This window comes from Myotis davidii, unplaced genomic scaffold, assembly GCF_000327345.1.
Source record: "Myotis davidii unplaced genomic scaffold, ASM32734v1 scaffold94, whole genome shotgun sequence".
NCBI classification, from domain to species: Eukaryota; Metazoa; Chordata; class Mammalia; order Chiroptera; family Vespertilionidae; genus Myotis; species Myotis davidii.
Genome location: NW_006285313.1, coordinates 1518978 through 1543607, shown reverse-complemented (window position 1 = coordinate 1543607; position 24630 = coordinate 1518978). Strand labels below are relative to the sequence as shown.

Below are 24630 nucleotides of genomic sequence, written 5' to 3'. Positions count from 1 at the left end.
TTCTCTCTCTCTGTGTCCCTCCCCTTCCCTTCCATTCTCTCTGGAAAAATATCCTAGAGTGAGGATTAACAACAAAATAGTATCAAGTAGGAAAGTAAAAGGTACTTAGTAAAATAATAGAATTCTATATATTTAAAAGAATAAAAATTAATCATACAGTTCATTAATAAAAAGAAACCTAATATATCACCAACAAGTGGTCTCCAAAGAAATTTTGGGAAACATTCGGTTGGTAAAGCCAAAGATGCTTCTTTGTGGACACATCAAAAATTCTGCGGGAGCCCTAAGTCCCTAATGCCTGTCTTGGAACCCACGTATGCTCTAAGACAAACTGCGGTTGGCAAACTGTGGCTCACGAGCCACATGCGGCTCTTTGGCCCCTCGAGTGTGGCTCTTCCACAAAATACCACGTGCGGGCGCGCATGTACAGTGCGATTGAAACTTCATGGCCCATGCACAGAAGTCAGTATTTTGTGGAAGAGCTGGTATGAATTTCATTTTCTTCATCTGGAAAATGGGGTAATACCTTCAAGCGTTATTATAAGAATTAGATGTAAAGGATTGTTTTTAAAGGTCCTTACTACAGTGTGTGGGCTCCTGAAGAACAAACTGCTAGGATGACCACAATTACACCCGGCCTGTGCGAGGTGCCGATCTAATGACACGAATTCATTTTACCCTCTTAACCTTTAACTACTTCTAACTCAGAAAGTTTCAAGAGCCATCATAGAGGAGACTGATACAGCATTCATGATAAAAACTGGCTTGCTTATTTTCTGGCCTCTAGAAGTCTGATAATGAAAACCTTGCAGAAATTTAAACAAGGAGGAAGTAAATAGACAAAAACCATACACATGCATTCGGTCAGGTATAATTTTCAGGAACTATACTTTCAAACAATAAAATCACACCAATAGAACTGTAAAAGAGATGAGCACTGCTTTTAATTTCTAATCACAAAGGACTCCTATTTCAATGATTACCATCCAAAACCTGAGGATTCAGTGATTAGAAACACAGATCAGGGAAATGAAAACCAACTTCTCTCTCTTGCGACCATGTTTTCTGGCATCGTGGTGGGAGAATTTGAATTCTTCTTGAAAAACGCTATCAATTTTTCTAGTCCCACATTCGACCCCCTGACTAGAACTGCTGATGAAAGGGCAGTTTTCTAAACCGAAAGGGAAATCGTTGAGCACACAGAAATATAAGATAAAACTCGCCACAAGGTCACGACCTTGTCGTTCTGGTTGTGTGGGACATTCTCTGGGGAACTATATTATTTTGAAGGACATCCAAAAAAAGAGACCTGGGAGGGAACAGAGGGCTCTAAAATCATTTCAGAAACAACTGACACGGACTCTTGACTGAAATATGTTAATCCCTTATTCAGTCTGAGAGAGGAATGTCCTGCACTTAATGGAATAAAAGTGTTTGATCTAGATCTCTTACCAGTTTAATCCTTCATTCATAACATTTCCCTTGGGACCTCAGCTTCCTGCAATCACAGTGTAGGGATCACTTTCTCCTGAATAAAAACCCAGGTAGCACAGAGACTGCCACCTGCCTCCTCCCCCGCCTTTAAATCAGGTTTTTGTAAAATCTGCATTTTCAGTGAAGAAACATACAAAGGTGTTTAAATGACTATTCTTTCATCTATGCTATCCCATTCATTAGCTCTATTTGAAAAATGAGGAAAATGAGATTCTTCCCTGATGAAAGAACTTCCACCAAGAACCCAGGAGACAGGAATTTACTGAGTGGCTTACAATGTGTCAGGATTTTCCTTAGTGCTGGTGAACAAAACAGAGGTCTGTGAGAGGTTTTTGGCATAAACATTCAGAGAATGTTTGGAGGTGACAGGAGGGTATTGGTTTATAGGGAAGAAAAGTCAACAGCATTGTTTTAGGCACTGGCAGGTTTAAGGTGCCAATTAGGCATCCAAATGCTGAGAAGCAGGAGTTGGAGAGAAGTCTGGAATGTAGGGATATCTGGGCCGGGGCTGAAAGCTGCCAGGCATTAGCATATAGATAATACTTAAAGCTAGGACACTGCATAAGATTTCTTCCAGGGGGTGAGGTATATATGAAGACGTGGCTCAGGGCAGAGAGCCCTGAGGCCCCCTAACATTTCGAAATCGATAAAGGAGAGAAATTCAAGAACCACAAAGTGATGGGTGAGGGAAGTAGAAAATCACATCAGTCTAGTGCAGCCCTGGGCAAACTACGGCCCGCGGGCCGGATCCGGACCGTTTGAAATGAATAAAACTATTGAAAAAAAAGACCGTACCCTTTTATGTAATGATGTTTACTTTGAATTTATATTAGTTCACACAAACACTCCATCCATGCTTTTGTTCCGGCCCTCCGGTCCAGTTTAAGAACCCATTGTGGCCCTCGAGTCAAAAAGTTTGCCCACCCCTGGTGAGGAATGGACGCCGAGAGAAAAATGTTTCAGGCGGGAGTGATCACTAGTCATGCTACTGTAAAGTCAAGTAAAATACAGAGAACTGACCACTAGTTTTGGCAAAAGCAATGTGCTCATCTCATAATTAAGTGGAAATTTCCCAATGAATTCTATTATTACCAGCAACTTTGAAGAATAAGAGGAATTCTTTGGGAGTGTATATAAAAAAAGGGAATTAATTTAAAGGGAAATATTTTGCTGTTATGGATTTAAAAATAAACAGAAACATTCATTATAAAATTTTTATTCTACTGCATTGTCATTTAAAATAACAAGAATTTAAGCAAATACCATCCAGTGTCAGAAGATATTCAGGGTGGTCATCTGCAGTATTTAGTGGCAAATTAATGGCAGCAGGTTCAATTTTTTAAAAGTCAGGTCGAGTTTAAGTAACAGTTAAGATAAGCTTTGTCTTTGTATATAAACGTCCATTTGGCTTATACAATCCCATTTTCTCCAACTGGAAGCTGTGTAGGATCCAGTCCTACTTTCTTCATTGATACAGCGATATCAAACAAATAGTCATAACACTCACACCTATGAAAGAAAAGGCAAAAAGGACTTAAGGTCGATAGAGAAACAGAGTTATTCAAACCCAATCATCACACTTCTCCTCTCCATATGTTAACCCTGTTCCTAGCTGGGTTAGAAATTTCTCTCAGTTTCAAGCTACATTTTTCTTATTTTGCCCCCACCATTGTTAAAACATGGAAAGGGTCAATCTTGAACCATGCAACCATATAAGATAATTCTCAGGATATAAAAGGAAATTTTAAATATACCACTTACATAAATTTAAGTTTGTTACTATGTGCCACTTTTTGAAATAAATGCAGCAAACAGTTATATAACTTGGATTTGTTCTGTTCTCCCTTCCAGCCTTAAACTCCAAGAACAAGATCTGACTCCTTTTTTGTATCAAAGTGCATAGTGCCTTTCCAAATAATAGTTCATCCAATAAATATTCCTTATTAAATGAATACACAATGCAAATCAAATATCTAGAAACGATAAAAAAATATTTAAATTTAAATCGATTTGACCAATAACACATAAAAAAATCACACTTCATTTGAAATCTTAAGAGATAGTTTGTTCTCTTTCACATTTAGAGTGTGGTGACTTGAACCAAATGTTCTCTGATTTATGCTTACATGGTTTTAGCCTTCTCCCACGTTTCTCCCCAGACATAGACTCCATGACGTCTGACCAGTACCGCAGAGGAGTCTGGGTATTCATTCATTGCACGAGCCATTCGTTCTTTGAGGTCCTTCTCCTCAGGCGTATTCTCAATAATGGGTACCACCAACATATCATCGTATCTACAGGATGAAATAAGCCATTTCCCCCCCCCGCATTAAAACAAATGCATTCATATGTAAAATTTACAGTTTTTTCAAGCAACCAGTTAGACATCCTCTTTGTATCTGGAAAGCTACTCCAAGTTATGAACAAGATGCTGCATGTTAATTCTTTGTATCTTGCACAAACATCTGTATCAAAAGATGCTGTGGGAATTTAGCAGGCATTATTCCAATCCCAAGACTAAGTGGCAGAAATTTGTATAGGTTACCAAAACCTAACAAAAAAAATTATCAAGATCATACAAGTATTTCCGTGTAGCAGAGGCAATCAAAATATATTCAACAGGAAATGGGAAATGATAGATTTCAGAATCAGAACTGAAGGAGGGATTAACAATTGAACTACTTATGAAATAGGAATTTTTCAAAGATACAAAACATTTTACTTAACTCTGTAGGACCCGAAGTGTCTCAGACCAATAAATACAGGTGTGGTCTGTGGCACTGGGTTAGCAAGAAACTTTAATAGTGCACTATTAAAGGTCTGATAGCATTTCAGAACATTCTTAAGAACTTCATTTATTCCACCTTGTTTAATTAAGTACATACATGTAATGAAATCAGAATGTGTGTTTCTTTCTACTCATGTAATAACATTTAAGCAAATAACTTAATTACTGTAAAGTTTAAGTCTATCGCTGAGGTCGTTTATAACCAGTCGAAACTCAGACATGTTTCCTTTTTACATGAATTTCTCTTGCCTTGGTAATATAACATCTGCTTTTTCACTCCCTCCGTAATGGCTAAACTTCATCAAAAAGCTCTGCTACAGCATTAACAGAAATTGCTACGTTAGGGCAGGTACAGGCTAAGTAGCTGTCATGTGTAACTTGGCCAACCATTATTATTAACAGTATGGAGTTGCTCGTTACTTCATTTAAGTAAAGTAGACGTAGTTATAAAATATCCTTCAGTATGGAAAGAATGAATCGCTAGTCCCAAATTTTTCCTAATATTAGCCAGGAAAACCACTAGCTTACATTTTCCTTTAGCATATACTGAATAGTCAGACATATTTTCAGGGGCAAAATTATTTCACAGCAAAAGAAGACCTGAAAGCTAATTCAAACCAGGCCACCCACTTTAAAGCTGGAACACAAATCCTTACCAGTTAAATGAGGGACAGAGCAAGGCTAGTTCATGATCACCAAACTGTGTTCTTTCCACTCTACCATATGCATGCATTTGCTTCCAAAAGGAAAGGCAATTAATTTAAACTAGAGGCCCGGTGCACAAAATTCCTGCACTGGGGGAGGGGAGTGGCAGGGGGGAACAAACAAGAGAGGGCGTTTCATGCAAAATAATAGTAACATTCTAACATTATTCATGAGGCTTGAGAAAAAATCTAAGGAGGCATCAAAAGTCTTCCCAGTGATGAGTTCAAGGTAATTTCAGAGAGATTTTCTGAAGTCCTAAAATAAGTCCTATAGATATGGGAAGAATGTGGGAAGCTGTGTTTAAGTATTATGTTAAGTCAAACCACATTTAGTTGCCTCTTCTAACTTGGCTAAACTATCTCCCCACCCTGCAGCTCCTACCTGCCCCTCCCACTCATCCCAGCCACACTGTGCCTGCTGCAGGCTCACCCCAAAACAGTCCTGATTGGGAGAGGCTCACACTGACACAGCAGCACTCACCAGCTATGAGCCCTGAGTCTGGCACTCTCCCAAGGGGAGTGGCCTGCAGGATTGGGCTGAAACTGGCTCTCCAACATCTCCTGAGGGGTTCCGGATTGCGAGAGGGTGCAGGCCAGGCTGAGGGACCCCCACCAGTGCATGATTGGGGCCAGGGAGGGATGCAGGACGTTGGCCAGCTGGGGAGGAACCGCGGGAGGACTCCAGGGCATGTCCGGCCCACCTCACTTAGTCCCGATCAGCCAAACCCTAACAGCAAGCTAACTTACCAGTCGGAGTGTCTGCCCCTGGTGGTCAGTGCACGTCATAGCAAGCAGTTGAGCAGCCTTAGCATATCATTAGCATATTACACTTTAATTGGTTGAACAGACAACTGGACGCTTAGCATATAAGACTTTTATTATATAGAATACGGTAACCTCCCCTGATAAGAGCTAGATATGTGAAATTTTTTTCTCAAGATGGACTTTAAAAAATAGAGTAGAGAATATCAGAATCCCCCTTTCTTTCTTCATCCATGTTCCTTTGCTCCTTCTTTGGAAAACTGGACTCTCAGGATTCTCCCCAAACTCTGATAAACTATCACTCCCCCTTGAGCTGCAATAATGACTATGTTACTGATTTCCCAGCCAGGCTCAAATAAAATCACAAAGGACGTCTCAAAAACAATTGTATTCTTTAAATTCTGAAACATTCACAAGAACATACTAAAAGTGTATGTTACAATACATAAGACATGGCATCTTTTAAAAAAACTCATGTCTTTTTTCTCTTACAGAATTCAAAAGCTCTCTCTTGTGCTCTGTTCCTCTACCCACCCTTTCATGTTCTTTTATTTTTATTCCTTCACCAAAGCAACCAAATACTGATGAAATTGATATCACACAAAATGCCTTTCCTTCAAGACCCAGACATGGAAAAGGCAGCTATACTTTCTTTAGTATGTATACTTTCATAATATAAATATTTAACTTTTGTAAATAGGTATTTCATGGTGCTGAGGAATGCTTTAGGCACACAATAAATATTAACTACAATCAAATCAAATTAATTTCTCAGCACACTAGTTGAAACATGTACTTTCTATTACATGCAGCAACAATAAGATAATGCTGTAAGGACATTTTATAAAAACTGGCACCCCTTTCCCCTAAACAAGGCCCTTTAGGAAATGAAAACTCAGGAGTAAGGATGCCGATACATTCAAATAAAATGCTGAGCTTGTACCCAAGCCCTAAGAACATGTTTCCTCATGTCACTATATTCTAGATGTATGAATAACTATTACATTTTTGTGGGCTAGTGAATTTATATGATTTTATCTAGGCCTTTGTTCTATACTATCTATGCCACTTTCCAGACTGAAAAATTATAAAAATATGGAGATCTACTTAATGGAAATAATTATAAAACTTTTATAAATATGAACATACTAGAGGCTCAGTGCACAAAATTCCTGCACTCAGGGGGTGTTCCCCTCAGCCCAGTCTGCGCCCTCCCAGTCTGGGAGCCTCGGGGGATGTCCGACTGATGGCTTAGGTGGAGTGGGCCTAAGCCATCAGTTGGACATCCTTAGCGCTGCCACAGAGGTGGGAGAAGCTCCCGCCACCACTGCTGCACTCGCCAGCCGTGATCCCAGATTCTGGCTGAGTGGCACTCCCCCTGAGGGAGTTCACTGACAACCAGAAGGCAGCTCCTGCATTAAGCATCTGACCCCTGGTGGTCAGTGTGTGTCATAGTGACCAGTCATTCCACCATAGGGCCCAAACTGGCTCTCCAACATCCCCTGAGGGGTTCCAGATTGTGAGGGGGCACAGGCCGATCCAAGGGACCCCACCGGTGCACAATCAGGGCCGGTGAAGGACATGGGATATTGGCCAGTCTGGGACGGACCGTGGGAGGGGTCCAGGGCGTGTCTCGCTCAGTCCCAATCAGCCGAACCCCAGCAGCAAGCTAACCTACTGGTCAGAGCGTCTGCCCCCTGGTGGTCAGTGCATGCCATAGCAAGCAGTTGAGCAGTCTTAGCATATCATTAGCATATTACACTTTGATGTGTTGAACAGCCAACTGGATGACTGGACACTTAGCATATTAGGCTTTTATTATATAGGATTCTAGAAATACGAAATCAAATAAAAACGAAGTGAAAACTTTAGCGGGGGTTGAAACTTCCTGCACATAGTGTAGGTAGGGATACCTTGCTCTCTGGGTGCTTCAGTGTGGGGACATAATCTTTCCATCTCTACAGAAGTCTCAGCCAAGGTCTTGTCATTTCGCTCTGACAATCATTTCATTATTCATGTTGCTAATCATTTACCAAGGCTGCAGTGAAAGGGGTTGGAGGAGGCATCTGATCTGTGTCACTAAGAAGAGATCTTGAAGTATAATATCAAGTGGGGTATTACTGAACACAGATTCCACAACATCTCATTAAATGCATTAAAAAATCAGTAGCCTGGCCGAAGCTGGTTTGGCTCAGTGGATAGAGTGTCGGCTTGCAGACTGAAAGGTCCCAGGTTCGATTCTGGTCAAGGGCATGTACCTGGGTTGCGGGCACATCCCCAGTAGGAGATGTGCAGGACGCAGCTGATCGATGTTTCTCTCTCATCGATGTTTCTATCTCTCTATCTCTCTCCCTTCCTCTCTGTAAAAAATCAATAAAATATATTTAAAAAAAAAACAGTAGCCTGTTTATAAAAAAAAAGGAAAAATGCTTTTCAAATTTTTAAAGCAAAAGTAGAAAAGAAAATACCTATAATACCCTCCTGAGGTACACTTCCTTATTCCTTTTATCATTTCTTGATGTGTAATTTTAAACTCCTGTCCTGGAAAGAGAAGGGTGGCCATGACCGCGGCTTTAGAGTGGGTGTGAATCACTGCGCCTGCTCCTGGGGAGGAAAGAAAAGTCACATGTGAGGTGAAAGCTAAATTATATCTTAGAATTAAGAAAAAATACACACATGCACACACACACACGTGTGCAAACGCACATTTATATATGCACTTGTCTAGGTATGGAATAAGGTGGCAGCAGGTAGTAAGGTAGGAGGGAGGGAGGAAAATAGAAATACTAATAGAGGAGTCAGAAAGCAAAAAAAAAAAATTACACTTCCCCCAGCCTCAGAACAATTCCTTATATTTTACATGTGCCCATGACTATCTCTTAGATGGTCTGAAGTGCAGCTATAATGATCATGGAGATCACAATACTACTATCACCTACTTAGGACTTCCTATGTGCCAGGCACCTACTTAGGGATCCCCTTTTTATGTTTTCTTCGCATCATCACAATCACCACAGAGGTCACCATTTAATGGTCAGTGGAAACTCGGAGAAGTTAAAAAACGTGCCCATGGTTCATGGACAGTAGGAAAAACACTTGAATTTGAACCCAGGACCACTTGACCCCTGATCACCAAGTTAGGCCTCATAGCACAGGACGTACCTTGGTAGCATAAGGGTTGACTTTAATGCGTAGATGTAATGAAATTACGTACAAAGGACTTGTATATTATAAAAGTCAGTAAGTTTATTTAGCTTTTATGCTAGGAAAGCTTCATGCTGTGAGAAGCTACTCCTTCAGTTCTATCCTTTCAGTCAGAGCTGACAATGTTCAGGAACAGAAAAGCAAGGTGACTTACTCAATGCTGATTTCATTAAAGCAAAGTTCTATGACTTTACTGCTGTGGCTGAGCCAGTACTTCAGTTATAATTTCCTATTTTCACCATGTCCTCTATGTTCAACCTTTATAGGCTGTTTTCTATCACCATTTTGGGGAATTAAAATAAGACTCCTATTTTTATCACACGGTACATTTTTCAAAAGGAGATTTACTTCTACTACAAGTTCCCGGAGGTATAACTCCAAACTGAGAGTGGGAACCTGATTGCAAACATAATCTTTAGTCAACTTGACAATCTACTAGAGTCCCACAGATCTGGGTTGGAATTCTGGACCCAAAATGCTCACTAGCTGTTTGTTTTTGGAAAAAGCTTCCCAGAGCCTCTGTCTTCTCATCAGTAAAATGGACTAATAATAGACCTTCCACATAGGCTGATGCGAGGACTGAAGGGTTTAACACACTGAAAGTTTGGGTATGTAGTAGATACCCAAGAAATGTTAACTGCAGCAATAATTGGCATTATTTAGGGGAGCCTACTCTGGAAATATTCTTTATATCAAATACATTTCTGCCTACCTCTCATAGTGTAAGCATTCATAAAAAGAGGAGTACACTGGCTTTTTCTTAGATTCTTATATGATGGAGGTCCGCTTATGTCATGTTCATTGATGTCACAAACAAACATGTCTTCAGGCTATTTACAGAGAGCAAAAAAGAAAAAAAAGTTTACACAACATCATCAGAAATGTCCCCTTCCTTACGTATCCAGGGGCGGGGGAAAGTAGATTTATAGTTGTGAATATGAAAAAGAGTTTATTCTTGTATTATTACTTATGAATTATTGTACTATCTTTGTATTATAAATGTAAACTTACTTTTGCTCATTCCTGTATATAGTATACACTCACATGCAGAGTGATATAATTACACATATTCAACTCATAATTTTAAATATCCATATAATTGTAATTTCTCTCAAAAATCTTACCCATTTTGAGAATAAAAAATATTTTATAGTAATGAAAATATTCTAAAGCTAAAAAGAAAAAAAATCTCCCTTTAAAATCCGAAGAAGAAACCGATATGGAATATTTAACATGTATGTAATGATGTTGCTGTCATTTCATCAATTTAGGTGCTCAATTTAGCCCTGTAATTTCACAACTATATTTCAGAGAGACTATATAAAGAAACCATTATCCTAAGATGGGTGTTATAATTTCGTAATATAAAAAGAAGAATACTACAGAGTAAAATTTTCTTATTCCAAGATGCTTAATAGGCACTCTCAGATGTTAATCTCGATAAGGTATATTGTTCTGAAAGTTGTAAGGAATTATGTAGGGCCACAGACATTTCCTAGTAATGTGTGCATATTTCTGACTTGTCACTTTCATTTTCCAGGTGTATTACAAACTACAAACTACAGGGTTTGTTACAAATGTTTTATTAATGAAGCATTATGCCACAGACAGATGTTAAGTATTATGTGGTTGTTTTAAATAGATTTTAGGTATTATTCTAGCATTAATACAAATGAGTCTTCTCCAAATTTTGAAATAAGTTTTACGACTTTAAATTGGAATAGCTTTGCCATCATTAAATAGAAATCAGCTTCATACATTTGAGACCATCAATCTGATTATCCTACTAGCCTTATAAAGATGGTGTTATAATGCTACAAAGTTAAAATTCCTTTTTATTATATGACTTAAGATTGTGCTATTCACTTTTGCCCTCTAGAGGTTGAATGAGGATTCAAACCATACTGATTGCATGGAGGACACTTGGGACCTTAAAAAAAATTAATGGTTATTCAACAAATGTTTGTTGATTAGTTATTTAAAGTATCATCATATTGCCACCTTTCAAAACTAACATTTCTTTTATAACTAATTCCATTTCACAAAACAATAGTTAAGTAGAGAAGAAAAGACGTCTGGGTTTAAAAAGAACCCTTTGCCATACCTGAATCCGTTCCTTTTGCACTCCTGAAGGAGCAATGTAGATTTCATTGCTGGTAACACAAAATATAGAAATTGGTATTTAATTAACTCTATTGCTCTGCTTTTGCACAAAGAAAAACGTATCCTTGCAGTCCAATCATTAATGTTCTGCATAAATGAAGTCATACAAGTAGCAGCTTGATTTAATTAATGGTATAGGCCATATAGAAAGAATACCAAATGCTTTAATGCTTTTGTAATGCTGGTGACAGCGTAAAATGTTGATAGTTGCGTTAGTCTTCTATATTTTTTATGTATATTTCTTTCCATGGGGCAAAATCTTTGGTAATCAGGCTTTTATCTGGGTTGGAGAAATACAATCTGAAAACACAAGTCTTAATTGTGAATCTTGAAGCATGAATGAGCAGAGTTTATCCTAGCATATATGGAATGCAGTTATTTGAAAATCCAGTCAGGGGAAAACATGCTCACTCGGAGTAGATGTCCCTCTGGCACGCTCTCATTAGAAAACATGAAGCTCAGAGACCTCTGCTGGACAGTTTGTTAATTACAGTTTATTAAACTGCAGCATTAACAGGGCTACTTTTGGGGTGGAACAGTATGCTTCCTGTTTGAAAAACACATCTACCTTATGAAAACATTTGGAAATAAAGCTAAAACAAGTGCAAAAGTTACAAGTGTAAAACGCATGGCTACATCTGGAGATAGCTCTGTTATAGGATGTTGTGCTATACCCTATCATTCACAAGGTGCTCTCAAATTTGATTTGGAAATTAATTTCAAAGTCTTCTCTAAATTCTCTCCCCCACTCAAGAAAGATCCTTTGGCTCATTTATCAGTTTCTGAGGCTTCCAGAGGGTATAAGAGCGGCCAGACATGCAAGCGAAGGAAACACATGCATGCTCTAGCTTCTGCCCCTGAAGCATGGACACTGAATAAATACTGTTTCATAGTGAAAATGAGGACGACAGCCTCTATTGAATCCAGCTGTCAAAGTTGGGGTCACTAGTAAACCTATAGACTTGGAACTGATGAAGATGTAAGGAAATGAAAGGTTTTTTAATGGCCCCCTGGTAAATTAAGGTCTAGAAAATAAAGGCCTGGTCTGATCATGGCAGTGAAATCCAAAGCACATTCAAACATCTGTTTTCACCAAGTAGCTAGTGCTTTAGAGCTTCATTGCATAAGAGAACCATAGACTGCCATTCCTCTAGAGCAGCAGTCGCCAACCTTTCGGACCTTGAGGACCACTGGGACCAGTGGTTGGCCGTTAGCGACTGCTGATCTAAAGGTTTCCTTAAACCAGCGGTCGCCAATCTTCCGGACCTCATGGACCACCAGTGGTCTGCGGACCACCGGTTGGCGACCACTGCTCTAGAGCAGGGGTGGGGAACGTCCAGCCCGCGGGCCTTAGAGAATCCGGGAGAATCATTTGGTCTGGCCCTGCCAAGGCATGAGGGATAAGTTAATTAAATGTTTGACCAAGTATAGTAGGCTAGTTTTTAAGTAGATAATTTTGTATGGCCTGCAAATGATGTCATAAATATCCAAATAGCCCTTGGCAGAAGAAAGGACCGCCCCCATCCCTGCTGTAGAACTAGTGGGAGTGGGTAGGGGGTGACACAGTTAAATGGGGCCCTTTACAACTACCAGGGATCCAAATATTTTGTCCTGTGTCACATGGAAGAAACTCTAGAATCATGCGTGGTATGGAGTCCAATGACCCCCAGTGGGAAGTGGACTGGCAGGTCTTCTTATGTGGGAGAAACTTAGGCAGTCCTGGGAACAGAGCCAAGTAAAGTACAAAACAGTCTGCTGGTAAATAAAACCCATCCACAAAGTAGGAAAACCCAGGGTATTTATCCTGTTTATTCAAGTGATTTGGTACGCCAAACCTGTTTTTAGTACTGCCTTTGTAAAATGGAAATTAGTTTAGACTTTGGTCAACATTGTTCGTTAAAAGATTAGGTAAATAGATTTTAGAAAAAAATATTTTTACACCTACAAAGGAGATATCTGGATAAAAATGCAAAGATGACAGAGCTTTTATCTTAGGAGGGAAATATGCCAAAGACTAAAAGTGAAGTATTTACTTGGTGCTTGTAAGCCACAAACAAAAAACATTTTAAATTTCAAGGTATTAAGTTTTGGAATTTACTTCTCTAAATTCCTTGCTCTTTCTTACGTGTAAAGCAGACAGACAAAACTCAAAAGTCCATAATACATCTATTTTTATTTACTGTCTAGTCATTTGAATCTTACTATGCCTTAATTATCTTGTCTATATATGGGTTTATTAACTTTAGTCTAATAGCATGCAACAGGATTAGTATCTCTTGACCTATAATATTACAGCCGTGAAAACAGGAAATGCTAAATGTGAATGGTAGGACCCAACCTACACACAATGGTTTCTGAGTATCTTAGGATTACCTTGCTCACTGTCATTTTCTTGGTCCTCCATTTCCTCCTTCTGATTTAATTCTTATATGTGTCTTAAGCTCTTTTACATACATGTTTTGGTATCACACATCAGTAGCATAATCTGGAATAGTATCAGCCAAACCTTGGAATCAGTAAATAATTTTATATTCCTAAAGAGCTTATTGTTAGTATTTTTGTAGAAAAATAATCTATTGGGTTTGTATTTCATTCCTAAGCATCAGACAAAGAAAACCAAACTTTCCCTAATAACATGAGAATAATATTGCTGACAAAGTAGTTGATGTGGGCTTCTGAAGTCATTTAAGTATCAGGAAAAAATGGAATATTTTTAGTACAATTTACTTATTTTACTATATAAGGCACAAATTTAAAAAGATTCCAAATACAGGACCAGAAAATTGTGGCTGTTTCCACTTATGAACCCCAGGAGGAGCTCCTCAGCCATTAAGAATCTAAGACAAATTTTCACATGACGCAACTTTCCTACAAATAAACTGTAGTGCTATAAAAGCCACTGAACTTTTAAAAGATGTGAGTATTTTAGGGTGACCACACAACTCAGTATATGAATTAGTAAAATTCTTCTAGGAAGAACACAGTCTTTTATGTCTATACTAGAGGCCCGGTGCACAGATTCGTGCACTGGTGGGGTCCCTCGGCCTGGCCTGTGCCATCTTGCAACCTGGGACCCCTTGGGGGATGTCAGAGGCCCAGTGCACGGATTCAGCCCAATCCCCGCAATGCATATAAGATCTTTGGTTAATCTCTTCTTGACTTCCCCCTTCCCTCTTCCCTCTGAGATTCATCAGTCTGTTCCATGTTCCCATGCCTATGAGTTGAGTGTCTGCCCCCTGGTGGTCAGTGTGCATCATAGCTACCGGTCAAATGGTCGCTTAGGCTTTTTTATATATATAGGTATATATTTTTAAAACCCTCTTCAGATTTGCAATGACCCTTCATCTGCATTCTATTTTTAACTTTTCTTTCTTTTTTCTAAAGAGCCAGTTAACAATGGTTATTTTAGCTCAGTTTGGTAGAAAGTTCTATTTTGTTTTTTTTTATTTAAATATATTTTATTGATTTTTTACAGAGAGGAAGAGAGAGGAATAGAGAGTTAGAAACATCGATGAGAGAGAAACATCGATCAGCTGCCTCCTGCACACTCCCCACTGGGGATGTGCCCGCAACCAAGGTACATGCCCTTGACTGGAATCGAACCCAGGACCCTTGAGCCCGCAGGCCAATGCTCTATCCACTAAGCCAAACCGGTTAGGGCGAAAGCTCTATTTTGTTCTATGCCCATGAACAAATATTACCATGAACACAAACTACTTCTGCATATACAAATAAAAAGTAGTTAACTGAGTGCAATGCTTAGAATAATACTGCTGAGAAACCAATGCTAGGACTCAACTCCTAAATGCATGAAACAACAACAAATGTTGTTTTCATAGGACTTTGCTAGAATCAGGTCATCTCAAGAGTTTTGGCAAAAGAACCCAAAATCCTGCCCAATGCTGACTTGACACATTGGTACCAGGTTGATGGTAAGGAAAGAGGCATAGATGGATGTTCGATGCGTCACACGGAATGTGACCTTCCCGGACCGAGTGCGTCCCCTACACACAGAACTGTTGACAGTGGTTGACTAAGACCCCTGCTGTTACTTCCCACACTTCAATTACTATTTCATGAGCTCCTCGGTAATTTGAATCAGATGAATTACAATGGCATCATCTCATCTTGCAGTGTGCCATAAAATCCCCTTTGTTCCAAATGTCTTGACTATATTTTACATCTCATTTCTTTCACACAACACAGCCTCCTAGTAATGCTATATATAATCAATATCATATAAATGTTGTAGTAATCCAATTTGTTAAAGTAAGTGAATTACGGTAAAAAAATAAATCAAGTTACTCAGTTTAACAGTCAGCCTCCAGACAATAATATTCTTAACCATTTCAGGAGAAAAAACACTTGAGAGAATGAGATTCCTTAACCTCTCTTTTCATTGTCAGTAAGTTGCTTATTTCTTCATCCTCTTGGAGGAAAGACACTGAATAATTGAATGAAGTATTATAAAATATTCATTCCTCCTGTTTCTAGTTCAGAAGCTCTTGTTTTGTCCTGAGACTCATGGACCATCAGGTGCTACCTCCATTAATAATGATACATGTGCTTGGAAAGGCATATTGCCTTTCTTTTGACTCAATAACATGTAATTTTCAGGATTTCGAGTTAGTAATCTGTATTTAAGTGGCTTTAAAATATGTATCTGGACCTTTAAGACACATCCTGTCTACCCTGGCAATTCCAGACATAGGAACATACCTGGCAGCATGGCATTTACGGTTGGTACTCCAAACACTTAGGACCAGATTATTCTGGTTAGAAATTGTGTTCCCAAATCCTTAGGTATTTATTATATTACAACTTGGGCATACTTGTTCCATTCTGTTACGCAAATGTCTACTTCTCCAGGTGGAAATGAAATACCTTCAGTGTCACATAAAACTGCATCAGTTGTTCTTTGGACATATGTGCATTAGGCTCCCCATGGTCTACTTCTACGAGGAATTCCCAGAAATGAAACCAGCCGACAACTTACCCATGCTTCAAGCTAATTCCTCCTCCAGTCCCAGTGACCCAGCCCAAATGGTAAAACTGTTTGCACAGCTCTGGGATCAGGTATCTTGGGTGTTCCTTGTCCTTAAAAAGAGGAACATGATTTTTTAAATAGACATTATTTTATCAAGTGACTATTGTAGCTGGTATCTCTATTAATAAGCCAATTTAAGGAAGTTTAAGAAAAATCTACCACAGAGAGGGTACTATCAGAGAGAAAACTATTATAAAACATGCTTTGTTTTTCGTTTTCAGAAAGTGGATCTATTATATTATTTGGAATTATTCAGAATAAGGCCTACAGTCCATTACTGAAACAGGCTGCAAGAACAAAATGGGGGAATGTCCAGTATACAGTATATTACGAAGTGTCTATTGAGATGGCTGAAATAAAATAAAATCTAGTGTTGAAAGGAACATGCTTGTCATCTAGCGAATTTCTTTACACAAAGCAATTCAGGAAGGCCCTCTATATAGGATATACTATAACAGCTATCTGTTCATATTCTGTGTGTTGGTTCAATTTTTTCTATTGACTATATTATTTTCTCTTAGTATAAAAACAATATATACTCATTTTGAAATATAAAGTCAAGAAAATAACATAGAAACCATTTACTCAGAAACAATCACATTTCTATGAAGATAGGTGTGCTCAGGAAAATATATATGTTCACTTGGGATGACTGAGCCTTATTTATTTATTTTTATTGAGTTATAACTGATATACAACACATTAGTTTCCAGTGTATAACATAATTATTTGATATTTCTATATACTGTGAAATAATCAGCACAATAAGTCTAGTTAAAATAAGAGCCTTATTTTTATATAAGTCTAATAATTGCTTTTTTATGGGAAAAGCACATCAATGTTTCCCCCTGTTTTTAAAAGTTAAAATTAATGAAAACAAAAATAAAGAAATACAATGAATCCCATTTTTGGCAGCATGATATACAGCCTTAACTTTGAAAACAACTAAAATGCTGCATAAATTATTTTTTTTAATATTTCAAAATAAATTGTTGAGCTGTCAAAAAAGTAAAGTCTCATACTAGTAGAGGCCATAAAAGAAATGAGAATGCCCTGGCTGGTGTGGCTCAGTTGGTTGGGCAATGTCCTGTGCACTGAGAGGTCACCATTTCGATTCCTGGTCAGGACCCATGCCCAGGTTGCGGGCTTGATCCCCAGTAGGGGCGATAGATGCAGGAGGAAGCCAATCAATGTTTCTTCTCTCTCTCTCTCAAATCAATAAAAAAACATATTAAAAAAAAGAGAGAAAGAAATAACAGTAAGTCTACCTGGAAGGAAAGTGAGTTCCAAAGCCATTATTTCCCTGAAGGTATTTGCAGAACTCTGGTGACCTTGAGTTTCAATTTTGATAGCTAAGCAAACTGCTAGAAACAGATAAAACCTAGGGCATGCCCAAAATACAGCATCTAACAGAAAATTGCTATATACACAAGAGACTCCAAGGGGTTATTCCCTCTATCTAAAATAGACCCACTGAGCAGCAAAGCACAGCTAGGAAGCTTGCCTACAAAATCTTGGTACTGGGTAAAAAGGATGAAAACATCTTTGAATCCAAATCATTGTTGAACAGACTGAATTTTCAGCTACTTAACTGGATTTCTGAAATCATAGTTTTTCAAACTCACCTTTTAATATTAGATATACACATTTTATTTTAGGTAAGTATTATAAACTAGAGGCCCGGTGCACGAAAATTCATGCACTGGTTGCGGGGGGGTGAGGGGGGTCCCCTCAGCTCGGCCTGTGCCCTCTCACAGTCCAGGAGCCCTCAGGGGACATACTTAGCACTGCCACTGAGGCTGGAGAGGCTCCTGCTACCGCTGCTCTGCTTGCCAGCCACGAGCCCGGCTTCTGGCTGAGTGGCGCTACCCCTGTGGAGTGCACTGACCACCAGGGGGCAGCCGATGCGTTAAGTGTCTGCCCCCTGGTGGTCAGTGCGTGTCATAGCAATCAGTCGTTCCGACGTTTGGTCGATTTGCATATTAGCCTTTTATTATATCGGATGATAATTTGATGGAATAGATTCAAAATATAAAATTAAGAACATGGGAATACTGACATTCTTTTAAGTTCTGATCCAACATATGTCTTAGGAGTAAATGGACATACATTCAAATCCACATTTTATGCTTACATGACTTTGAGTTTCAGTTTACTGATCCATAAAACGAGAACATTATGAGAGTTAAAATGAGATCAAATGAATATAAAGCACCCAGCACAATATGTGACACAGTCAATGGTAGTTTCCTTCCCATTTTAATGAGTTAAAAATTCTTGAATTAAAATTAACAGTCAAGCTATGTTGGTTTTTTTACATCTGTCCTTACTAAATCTAGCCAAGTTATCTATACCCTGTATAATTTGCTATTTCCTTTTTTAGAGATACAAATGTTATTTTAATTATATAGTAAAGTACAGCTAATGAGAAGACTCCTGTAGTTTTCCAATCCTTAGAACCACCCATTTTCACAGCAAGTTACAAACATTATAGAAAATGGTCTGTTATTAAGGGTCTCCCTTTGCCCTTTTGTCTTTTCCAGTACTGAGGTATTATAGCAATTAGCCAGCTTCGTTCTACAGGAATAACAATGAGAAGCCAGCTGTTGTTAATGCAATTTCATTCAATCGTTCAAACCCACAAAATTACAATTTCAAGAAGAATAAGCACTTAGCAGGGGGAACCAACAGAGACATATTTGGTAAAAATGCAATCATTTAAGTTGTCCAAAGTAAAAATCAGAATATATGTTTTTAACAAGAATTGACAGGAAGGAAAGATTTAGTATTTAGTTTTCCCCTGAATGTCAATGACATAACTTGTCTATTATTGTTACATCTGGTTTTCAAGTAGAATAAGAATTTAGAAGGACATATCTTAAGATGGATTACAATCAACTGCTTATAGCAGAGGTCCTACTCTAAGTGAGGGAGGAACATTTCCCAGTATACAGTGTTTTGTATATTTTAAAGACATTAAAGTCTAAGGTTTCTGAATCAGTATTTTATTTTTCCAATTTTTCAATCTAGCTTTTTAAGGAAATCAGCCTCAATTGTCACTGAGATACCTGACAGCCAATCATGGCTCTAATCCCTTCCTCTACTTTTTGTTTCAATCTCAGCATAGTAGAGGCTTGTATTGCTCAGACAGGTTTTCTTGGGGACTCTAATACAAATGTAAAATAAATCTGTGTTAAGGATATTATTTAACTCATCAATTAATGAGGGAACCTGAAAGATGTCACAACTGCTACCACAATTCAACTTTCATCTCTATGAACAATAATCATCTGCATTGCTGTCAGTAGTCTACAATTCAGAGCTGTAAAATAGCTCAAAGATGGCCCCAAGTCAGCTAGTGATCTCCTTTGCTCATTTCAGTCTTTCACAATTTTTCCGGACACTGGCCTCAGGAAGGGACTGGATGCAGACAGAGCAAAACTGTCAGCATTGTTTGCCTCTGGTTTTTGCTGCTTTCTGCACATTTGTTTCATTGTCCTCTATGTGCATATTGGTTTTCTTTGCATCTTCACCTTCACTCAAAGCCCGTTGCCACACTTAAAAACTCTTCTTCACATTAGACAAGCCCTAACTAGAAATCAGAAGACCCTAAGGCAAGTCAGTGACCCTTTCTGTGTATCAGTTTCTTTATATTAATAATCTGGACCAGTGATTCTCAGACTAGTGAAGTTCAAGATCAGTAGTTGTATTTTTAAATTTTAGGGACTGACATAAGATTGCCAAGTGATAGCATTAATTATACTTAACAATTACTATCACCTTCTTTCAAAAATAAAGTACATTTTTTAAATGTATTTTTATTGATTTCAGGCAGGAAGGGAGAGGGAGAGAGAGATAGAAACGTCAATGATGAGAGAGAATCATTGATCGGCTGCCTCCTGCATGTCCCCTACTAGGGATCGGGCCGGCATCCCGGGCATGTGCCCTTGACCAGAATCAAACCTGGGACCCTCCATTCCATAGGCAGACGCTCTATCCTCTGAGCCAAACCAGCTGGGGTAATAAAATACATTTTTAACATAAGAAAAGTAGAAAGGATAATCTTAGAATGAAGGCTAATCCTTGAAATGAAATGCAATTAATTTTGTGAACTTCACTCTTTCATTGTCCTTATTTTTATTATGCAGTAGTCCAGTAAAAATTCTTTCAGAGACTGATATTTGGGGAGGATTAAGATTATCTTTTCCTATTTGGTCTCCTCGCCTACAAGTTCTCCTTCCCCAGCTTACCCTTCACTCTGCTATTAGTACTAAAATAGTAAACTATTTTGATCATTGAACTCCGCTCCTTACATCATCTAATGGCAAAACACTACCTTTTCAGTCCAAGTCCTTCTGCTTTCTTGCCCTAATTTAACTTTTCAAATACTTTCACTTTTTTTACATACATCTCCCAGTTCTATTCAACCTAGCTGTGGATGTCAACCATCAGGAAGGCTCTTAAAGACCCCCTGGTGTTCACACCATGGTAGATAGTTCCTCTCCTACGCTGTACCAGGGTTGGTCTGTATGCCCAACAGACTACTGCCGAACGGTACTATATCACTTGGGATTAGGCTATAAGACTATAGCTTCCATCTTGGTTGTCCTCTCTCCTTCAGTTCACTTGGTGCTCGAGAGACTCAGACAGCCTATGCAGAAGGCCACGTGGTGAAGAACTGAGACCAGTGGTCAAAAATCAGGGAGGAACAGAGGCCTGCCAACAACTACATGAGGGGCTTGGAAACTCACTCTAGCTGAAGTCAAGTCTTGACATGAATTGTAGCTCCAGCTGACAGGTTGGCTGTCAACTCATGACAGACCCTGAGCCAGAACCTCAAACTAAACTCTCCCAGATTCCTAAGCCCCAATGTTTCTGTTTTAAGCTTAAGTTCTGGGATACTTGTTATGCAGCAATAGGTAACTAAGACATTTTCTAGCCAGCCAAGAATACTTTGTCTTTGCACTGTTATTGCTTATGCTGGATCTCTAATAATCCCAGCTGTAGCTGCCAGATTCCTGCTTGTCAGCCTTTACACCAGGCCCCCTACCCACTTCACCTATATTCCTTCTCTCATGGTAGCAAGGATCACTCCTTCCTTGGACTCTGTGACACAGCATTTGCTCCATGTACCTTTCTTTCAGTATTAATTATGGAGCACTCTCATTCATTCATTCATTCATTCATTCATCCAGCAACTGGTCCTGGGCATTGCGGGAGCAGAAAGCTCTGGGTGGGAGGGAGCAGTAGTTAGGAAAAGCTTCATAGAGGAGGGGATGGGTGTGCTAAGTCTTAATGGACTGGGAATAAGCTGGGTAGGTACAGAGAAAGGGCATTTCAGTCAGAGAGCACTCCAGTAGTTGGAACTGGTCCTAAATTAGGTTCTGTGGAATGGAGGGGAGAGGGAGGCAGATGCACAGGAGTTTGGACTTTATGTTATAGGTACTTGAAAACCACTGAGTGGTTTTAGATAGACATGACCAAATCTTGGGTTGGCAACATTTCTACAGTGGCAGTGAAGCATAGTAACCTCCATCTTGTATAAAAACTGCTGTTTGAAATTCTCTGCTATTGTTAGACAGTCCCTTGTTCTGTAAACTCTGTCATTTTTAGACAGTCTCTTATTCTATGAAATAACTGTTTTAGTTTGAATAACAGAAAAAGATAAAAACTTCACTGTCTGACCTTGCAAGCTAGCCATCTAAGGTAATGGACTAATAGTGATAATAATTCTCATATTCTTATGCCAAATGTTTGTTCTTTATGTATCCAAGATTACCAACTGCCTGTAACAATAACTCACACAGAGCTCTTTGAAAAATCTGCAAAGCTCAAAAGATATAAATGCAGGAAACTTCCTGTGTGCACTTCGCTCAGAGATTTGGAAAAAAACACCTCCCTCTGGGCCAAGCACAATAAACGACTCCTAATTAGTTGGCTCATTAAGGCGTCGCCGATTTACGATACAACAGCAGTGGAAAGAAGAGGATGAAGGTGGTGACCAAGGAAGCAAGAGACCAGACCAGTAAGGAGGCAGTGGGAAGAGATTATAAAGGAAATTGCAAGGAAGTGATGGTGGAGATGGACTTGGAAGGTATTTAGCCTCTAGCCCAGCCCCTTCCTTGGACTCTGTGACACAGCATTTGCTCCATGTACCTTTCTTTCAGTATTAATTATGGAGCACTCTCATTCATTCATTCATTCATCCAGCAACTGGTCCTGGGCATTGCGGGAGCAGAAAGCTCTGAGTGGGAGGGAGCAGTAGTTAGGAAAAGCTTCATAGAGGAGGGGATGGGTGTGCTAAGTCTTAATGGACTGGGAATAAGCTGGGTAGGTACAGAGAAAGGGCATTTCAGTCAGAGAGCACTCCAGTAGTTGGAACTGGTCCTAAATTAGGTTCTGTGGAATGGAGGGGAGAGGGAGGCAGATGCACAGGAGTTTGGACTTTATGTTATAGGTACTTGAAAACCACTGAGTGGTTTTAGATAGACATGACCAAATCTTGGGTTGGCAACATTTCTACAGTGGCAGTGAAGCATAGTAACCTCCATCTTGTATAAAAACTGCTGTTTGAAATTCTCTGCTATTGTTAGACAGTCCCTTGTTCTGTAAACTCTGTCATTTTTAGACAGTCTCTTATTCTATGAAATAACTGTTTTAGTTTGAATAACAGAAAAAGATAAAAACTTCACTGTCTGACCTTGCAAGCTAGCCATCTAAGGTAATGGACTAATAGTGATAATAATTCTCATATTCTTATGCCAAATGTTTGTTCTTTATGTATCCAAGATTACCAACTGCCTGTAACAATAACTCACACAGAGCTCTTTGAAAAATCTGCAAAGCTCAAAAGATATAAATGCAGGAAACTTCCTGTGTGCACTTCGCTCAGAGATTTGGAAAAAAACACCTCCCTCTGGGCCAAGCACAATAAACGACTCCTAATTAGTTGGCTCATTAAGGCGTCGCCGATTTACGATACAACAGCAGTGGAAAGAAGAGGATGAAGGTGGTGACCAAGGAAGCAAGAGACCAGACCAGTAAGGAGGCAGTGGGAAGAGATTATAAAGGAAATTGCAAGGAAGTGATGGTGGAGATGGACTTGGAAGGTATTTAGAAATTAAAAAGAAAGGATTAACTTTGGGTGAGAAAACTGAAGAAAACTCAAGGTCATCTGTGAAACAGGCTTGGGGCAGAGGATGAGGCTAGATGGTGAGGTTTACGGGTAGCTACTTAGCGGGACGTGAGAGGATGCTCCCCAGAGGCCCACCTGAGGTGCTTAGAGCAGCGGTTCTCAACCTGTGGGTTGAGACCCCTTTGGGGGTCGAATGACCCTTTCACAGGGGTCGCCTACAACCATCGGAAAACACATATAATATTACACATTGTTTTTGTGATTAACCACTATGCTTTAATTATGTTCAATTTGTAACAATGAAATTGGGGGTCACCACAACATGAGGAACTGTATTAAAGGGTCGTGGCATTAGGAAGGTTGAGAACCACTAACTTAGTAAACTGAGGCAGGAAAACTGCTTCGAGGGAAGGTTCTGGCTACTGAGGCACAGCTCCGTCCCAGGGAAGGTTTCCCGTGTGCCTAGGGCCTAGGGCTGCGGCAAACTACGGCCTGCACGGGATCCGGCTTGTTTGAAATGAATAAAGCTATTGGAAAAAAAGACCGTACCCTTTTATGTAATGATGTTTACTTTGAATTTATATGAGTTCACACAAACACTCCATCCATGCTTTTGTTCCGGCCCTCCGGTCCAGTTTAAGAACCCATTGTGGCCCTCCAGTCAAAAAGTTTGCCCACCCCTAGGGACGTGGTTTGCAAACGTTGGGCTGGTCGCCATGGCGCACAGGGACGCGGGAGAGCTCAGTCTTTGCTCCAGTTCACTCCAGTGCTGCAAGTTTCCTCGACTGGCCTGACTTCCTGATGATGATAAGCTGCTTTGAAACACACACTGAAGACTCTCCTCCGTTATTTTTCCTTTTCTTAACGTTTCAGGTGCCCAGCTCCCGCTGTAGGACACAGCCCAGCCACGGGAGCGGCGCGAGCCTGCAGGTCGCCCTGTGGAGCGTGGGCTGCAGCGCGCGGGGGTCGCGTGGGGATTGCGTCCCAGCTGCCCGGAAGCCTCCGCCGCGTACCCCCCATCGCCTCGCCTCCTCGGAATAAAAGGCACTGGCGGCCCCGCCCCGCCCCTACCTGCGCGCCGCTTCGCCGCCGGCAACAGTCTCCCTCCAGAGCGGGACCGTCAGACATGGCCCAGACTAAGGGGACCAGGGGTCTTCAACCAATATTCGCGCGCCTTTGCTCCCGGCGACCCGCCCGGACGACCAAGGCGAGATCATAAATACAATCAGGCGGATCTGAGGACAGCACAAGGGCGGGGCGTACCAGGCGAGGGGCGGGGCGAACCAGGCGAGGGGCGGGCCTGGGCGGGCCTCCCTGGCTGGGGCCGGCGGCG

General features: G+C 40.0%; 1 protein-coding gene across 1 annotated transcript; it reads right to left on the bottom strand.

Moving 5' to 3' along the window:
* Window positions 1-2559: 2559 nt before the first annotated feature.
* APIP (APAF1 interacting protein) lies at window positions 2560-24563 on the bottom strand. Its single transcript, XM_006756108.2, has 7 exons — window positions 24369-24563; window positions 16112-16212; window positions 11057-11105; window positions 9665-9782; window positions 8217-8352; window positions 3621-3788; window positions 2560-3003 (listed from the first exon to the last, which is right to left on the bottom strand). The coding sequence occupies exons 1-7, from the start codon at window positions 24423-24425 to the stop codon at window positions 2904-2906; spliced, it is 729 nt and encodes a 242-aa protein (XP_006756171.1). The 5' UTR covers window positions 24426-24563; the 3' UTR covers window positions 2560-2903.
* Window positions 24564-24630: the final 67 nt, after the last annotated feature.

What these genes read in the sequence shown, in the direction of transcription:
- APIP (XM_006756108.2), bottom strand. Translation starts at nt 24,425, where the DNA reads ATGTCTGACGGTCCCGCTCTGGAGGGAGACTGTTGCCGGCGGCGAAGC. An exon ending in TGCAAAAGGAACGGATTCAG is followed by an intron (nt 9,783 to 11,056) that starts GTATGGCAAAGG and finishes CTCTGTAAATAG; the next exon opens with CCTGAAGACATGTTTGTTTG. An exon ending in GAATGCTTACACTATGAGAG is followed by an intron (nt 8,353 to 9,664) that starts GTAGGCAGAAAT and finishes TTTCCTCCCCAG; the next exon opens with GAGCAGGCGCAGTGATTCAC.